Genomic DNA, 6,000 nt, shown 5'->3' on the forward strand with positions numbered 1-6,000 from the left:
TGCCTTCATGGAGGATTCATCATTCACATGTACAAACTGTAATCGGTCTGATAAATAGGACTTAAACCAGGTTAATGCAGTTCCTTTAATGCCAATTAAATGTTCCAGTCTCTGCAAAAGGATTTGATGGTCAATTGTGTCAAATGCAGCACTAAGATCTAACAGGACAAGTATAGAGACAAATCCTTTGTCTGATGCAGTTAGGAGGTCATTTGTGACTTTCACCAGTGCTGTTTCTGTGCTATGATGCGCTCTAAATCCTGACTGAAAATCCTCAAATAAACTATTGTTATGTAGAAAGTCACATAACTGATTAGAGACTGCTTTCTCAAGGATCTTAGAGAGAAATGGAAGGTTAGATATAGGTCTATAATTGGCTAAAACACATGACCTCTGCATGACCATAACATGACCTCAACATGACCCCAACATGACCTCTACATGACCATAACATGACCTCTGCATGACCATAACATGACCTCAACATGACCATAACATGACCTCTGCATGACCATAACATGACCTCTACATGACCATAACATGACCTCTGCATGACCATAACATGACCTCAACATGACCTCTACATGACCTCTACATGACCTCTGCATGACCATAACATGACCTCTGCATGACCATAACATGACCATAACATGACCTCAACATGACCTCTACATGACCATAACATGACCTCTGCATGACCATAACATGAACTCAACATGACCTCAACATGACCTCAACATGACCTCTACATGACCATAACATGACCTCTGCATGACCATAACATGACCTCAACATGACCTCAACATGACCTCTACATGACCATAACATGACCTCTGCATGACCATAACATGACCTCTGCATGGTCTTGAGAAGCTGCAGCATTTATCAACTGACACACTGTAGTTTGTAACATACATTTACTGACACACTGTAGTCTATACTGTACATTTCTTGTTCTTGTTTTTGTTCTTGTTATAATTATAGGAGAAACATTGATTCAGTAAACGTTCAGTAAACGTTGAGTATAGTTAGACCCAGCAGTCTCCATTAGGTTGATTGATTCAAAGTTGTGAAAACAATGGGAGTGTTCCCTTTAGCTTCCCTTTTTATGAATCACATTAACATTTATTCACCCAGACAAAAATAATGTTTTTCTGTATAATATGAGCTTGTAAAGGTAATCAAAGACCAAAGGATTGTCTTATCATTTTAATGTGCAGAGATGTGTCAGGATGATCATTACTTTTCCCCTTTGCTAATGTGTGCATGTTCCTGAGAGAAGGAATGTGCCTTAGGAGGCCCAAATAAGGTACCATTCTGCTTCTTGTAGTAAACAGGACATGTTGAGGCATCGAAGGCCACATATGGCTTGAGGCTCCTAGTGAACATACATGTGCATGCACATGTATCTCGTGGCTGTTTGCCATTGGCTGTAATCCATAAGTTTGTATGATTTGACCAATCACAGATCATTTCTTTGTTCCTTCTCCAACTATATTAGAATGGAGTTTGCTTTTTCTTCGTTGAGATGAACTGATGCAAATCTTTGTGTGTTCTGTCTCCTTATTGTACAATATAATAATTGTTTAATCTTCAACCCAGCAGTGTTTTGAGTAGTATTTCATTTGTGTTTAGTGTTTTCAGACAATTTCCACAACAAGCTCCTCTCTCTGTGTGCTGCTGTGTGTCTGCAGTGTATTTACTGGTTTGATATTTTATTTGTTTAATTTTTAGATACATTTTTAAACATACATGAATATGACCATAATTATAACCATATAACATCAAACACAAGTTTAACACTACAGTTTGTCAAAAAATACAAATGTTATTGGGGACCCACTTGAATGAGCACTTGTCGGTCTTGGGACTCCCCATATTGAAATGCCATCAGCATAATGACCTCTTAATGACTTCTATATGACCTCTACATGACCTCTAATTGACCTCTGCAAGACCTTCACCTGACTTTAATATGACTTAAACATAATAACAGCTAATCATAATATCAGATACATGATGCAAACATGTGACAGCCTCTCATACAGAAATATGTATCTGATCTACTGGAAGGTGGAACTATAGTTCTAATAAGGATAAGCTCATGTTGATCACCTGGTTGATTCCACCTCTACCTACCTGTCTGTCTGCAGGAGTCTGTCTAAGAAGTATCATCCGAAGAGAAGCAGAGAGGACGACAGCAGGTCAGTCAACATGTTGCTGAGAATCCAACCTACAATTCAGTGATCCTGTCATGTAGAGTCATGTGATCATGTGTTGATATCAGGTGTTTGGTTTGACCTCGTCCTCTGGGGAAGGTAGACTCAGAGTCTACAGTGTTTAGTATTACTGCAGTGATAGTACAATGTACTGCAGTAATACTACACACAGCTGATTGGTTGTTTCAGGTACACCTGGTGTCTGGCGTTTGCAGCGACACTCCGCCAGCTGAGCGAACTCGCTGTGCAGAGAGAAGAACTCGCTGAAAACCTGAACACACAGATCGTCTCCGAGCTGACCAGATACACACAAGAACTGAAAACTGAGAGGAAAACTGTGAGTAAACAAACAAATAAATAAACACACACACAAGAACTGAAGATTGAGAGGAAAACTAAGTAGTTAGTTAGTTAGATAGTTTAGCTTTATTTATTCAGGAAATCTCATTGAGATTAAAATCTTGCTGATCGTGTGGTTCTCATCACTGCAGTGTCAGAGTGAAGATGTTTCCAGTGAGAGCAAAGATGTTTATGTTGATCCCATTTGATGGTATTAACTCACATCCACAGTTCACACAGCCTTTTATAGGATTTTAATAGACTGATGACACAACATTTAGTCCAGAATCACTGCAGTGCAGTTTAAACTGAGCCTTGAACTGACACTGCCTGGAGAGCGTTCCTCTCCTCTGATCTGTCAGATCTCACCTGGACAGGTACTTAAAGAGCATCACAACCAGCTTTATATAATAAAGTTCTCACAAAGGTAAACAAAAGTTTTAAAGCACTCTGTCATTTGGACTAATTTCCTCTTGCCAAAGCTCCTCCACATTATTCATGAATGAAATCTTTATAGCAGCAGTTCCAATCAGATTGCAGCTCCGCTGCACTATCACCAGTATGGCCAGTTTGACCACTTTGACTGAAAGTGCTGATCCCTTTGTGCTTTTTGTTGCAGCATTTCCAAGATGGCCGCCGTGCCCAGCAGCACATTGAGAGTTCCTGGAAGCAGCTGGAGTCTGTGAGTGACCTTTGACCCCACCCATCATGCATATGACCCTGCCCATTAATAAATGTGACCCACCTTTTAACACATTTACACCTCAAATACTGTTTACTGACAGTTTCAGCAGTTGAAACGCTGTGATGATTTTTTCTTCTTCTTCTTGTTTTGTCCAGAGTAAACGTCGGTTTGAGCGTGACTGTAAGGAGGCGGAGCGAGCTCAACACGTCTCCGATAGAATCGACCTCGACACCAAGACGGATGCAGAGAAGGTTTGAACTAAATACACACTGAGCCTGATAGACAGTACAGACAGTGATTCTATAAAGCGTTAGTCTCTAGTAGCAGCAACGAGGAATCTTCTGAAAGACGAGTTAAATCAACAAAACCACAATATATCACATGAAGAGGAGGTTGAGGAGGTGCAGGGAGGTGACCCTGCTCACCTGCATGGATATGATTGGACATTATTCATCAGCTGTTAGCCACACAGCTGTGAATGAGCCAGTGTCTGATTGCAATCAGCAAACAGGAGCACAATTTCATAAAGTGACTCCAGGCAGGATTAGTATGTTTTACTGCAGCTGTTTGAGCCTTCAGTTTAACATGTGTCTGCAGAATGTCAGTCATTAGGTCATCGTGTTCATATCAGCTGGACCTGCTTTAGATTCTCCTCCTTCAGTTCTGACTGAGTCCAGGATGTTTAAAGGGGCCATTTTATGCCTCTCTCCCAGTTTAATATGTTCACTATTGTGGTCAATTTACAAACATTAGCATTATGCTCAAAAAGCTCCTTGTTACAGCTGTACAAGCCATTAATATATGGAATCATATATTGGTCATACATATTTTGGGCTTGTGAAATGGTTTGTGAAAGTGTAATTTTTTATGAATTTTTAAATGAATTTTTTCAACAGCGAGGTTTCACAAAGTCTGAAAGACAAACACACAAATTTCCTATCTGTGTGTGCGACACTGAAGTTATAACTACAAACTGCAAGTTATGAGTACAGATTTTGACCCTGATTTTATGTGTGAATCCGATGGTCAAACGCAGAGTCAATCTGTCCAATCAGAGGGCAGATGGTCCTGCAGGTCCTCAAAGATGGATGACGGTGTGGCTCTCCTGCGACCCAGGTGGGTTTAATTAGTAATTGTATTTCATGTGTTTCTTTCTTTCTTTCTTTATTATTATGGGACATCAGACCTTAATTTGACCCCCTAAACATGCTCAAAAACTCACCAAATTTGGCACACACTTCATGTCTGGTGAAAAATTTGATAAAATGTAAAAATTAATCCCTAAAGTTCCAAAATGTGCTCGAGAGCGCCACCTATTTAACTAAAATGCCCCCCCTGGCCCGTAGGAATGTCGTAGAGAGATCAAACCAAAACCGACTTATTCGTCTCAACAAGACCTACAAATCATATGCTGACACCCCTGACCTAAATCCAACAGGAAGTCCGCAATTAGCCTGTCAATATAAGACTTTGCCTCAATTTTGGGCCCTGAACAAATGTTATCTCCTCCGAGAGTGTTAATGGTATCGACTTCAAACTTTGATAACTGACTTATGACACTGTGCTGAAAAAAGTTGTAAAAAACTTAAATAAATAAATAACTCAAACGGTTTAGATTTTATAAGCCCCGAAAGTTGCAGTGACACATCACCTTTACAATGTAAAGCAATGGGGAGGCATGAACTTTGTGTCAAACAGAGGCTTCTGACGTCTAAACTATAAGTCTGACCACTTTCAAACCTGTATCAATGGATTCGCAATGAAATTTCCTACAAAAAAATATGACTAATGTCAGATTTGACCCAAGTCATGGGATTTGTGAGGAGATTTCATAAGAAGAGTACTTTAACATTCTCCTCTCCAACTGAGAGGGAGAGAGAGAGGAGGGAAGAAAGAGGGGGAGAGGGTGTGTGCCACACGCACTGGAGGCTGGTCCATAGAGGCAGAGGAGGTTGATCCTCCTCTATTTTTTGAGAGGCAAGAGGGAGATCAAAATATAAAAAAGAATATTTGGTTGAAATAGACCATTGCCAAATCTCAGTAGTATTTACAACATATTTTTTCTCTCTTCTTTGGAAGAGACACGTAAAATGATGCTCCAAGGGTGGCTGTCCTCCCTAACCAATCAACAACCAGAATGCAATATTGACATTGAGTTGGTCCAATGATAGTTTCCAGAATTCATGTTCAATTCTCTCCACTGTAAGGCAGAGTAGCAGCAGTAGATAGCTCCTTGCGTTAACCAATGCAACAGCTGGCTTGTTGTAGCAGCCTGAAGGACTCTTTATGCATCCATGGAAGGACTGTTAAGGACTGTTATTAAGCTCATGGGAGAAATGATCTGGACTGTGCAGTGCAGCAGCAGCAGGACACCGCCAGGGAGGCTGGAGAGAGAGCAACCGGAGAAACAACCAGGAGAGTTAGCTTGTTTGTCATTGTTGCTAATGATATCAGACTGGTTAAGCAGCAGCCATAAAGTTTTGTTAACTAACAAACAAGATGACCAACAGTCACAAATGGATGTTATAACATGAATACTTCATCTCCATGATAGAAAGAAGAAGACATCAGATAACGTGAGTCAGATACAGCTTCTCTCTCTCTGTCTCTTTGGTCGCTAATTTCATCTCTGATGGTTAAATGTCTCTGTGTGGCTGTTGTGTGAATTTATCTCCTTAACAAGAATGTACTACTATAATTACTTTATCTGTACTAAGGACTAAGTTTGATAAAAACTCTTAGAATTCAGATAAGAGT

At 40.1% G+C, this 6,000-nt stretch overlaps 1 protein-coding gene across 1 annotated transcript in view; it reads left to right on the forward strand.

Annotated features, from left to right (window-relative positions):
• fnbp1a (formin binding protein 1a) overlaps positions 1-6,000 on the forward strand; it is a 79,977-nt gene that overhangs the window by 53,660 nt on the left and 20,317 nt on the right. The window contains exons 3-6 of the mRNA XM_044335492.1: positions 2,154-2,204; positions 2,409-2,556; positions 3,178-3,240; positions 3,399-3,494. Of these exons, the coding sequence (XP_044191427.1) occupies positions 2,154-2,204; positions 2,409-2,556; positions 3,178-3,240; positions 3,399-3,494 (358 nt within the window). The remainder of the gene's footprint in view (positions 1-2,153; positions 2,205-2,408; positions 2,557-3,177; positions 3,241-3,398; positions 3,495-6,000) is intronic.

The sequence above is a fragment of the Thunnus albacares genome, chromosome 2 (assembly GCF_914725855.1).
Source record: "Thunnus albacares chromosome 2, fThuAlb1.1, whole genome shotgun sequence".
Classification (NCBI taxonomy): Eukaryota; Metazoa; Chordata; class Actinopteri; order Scombriformes; family Scombridae; genus Thunnus; species Thunnus albacares.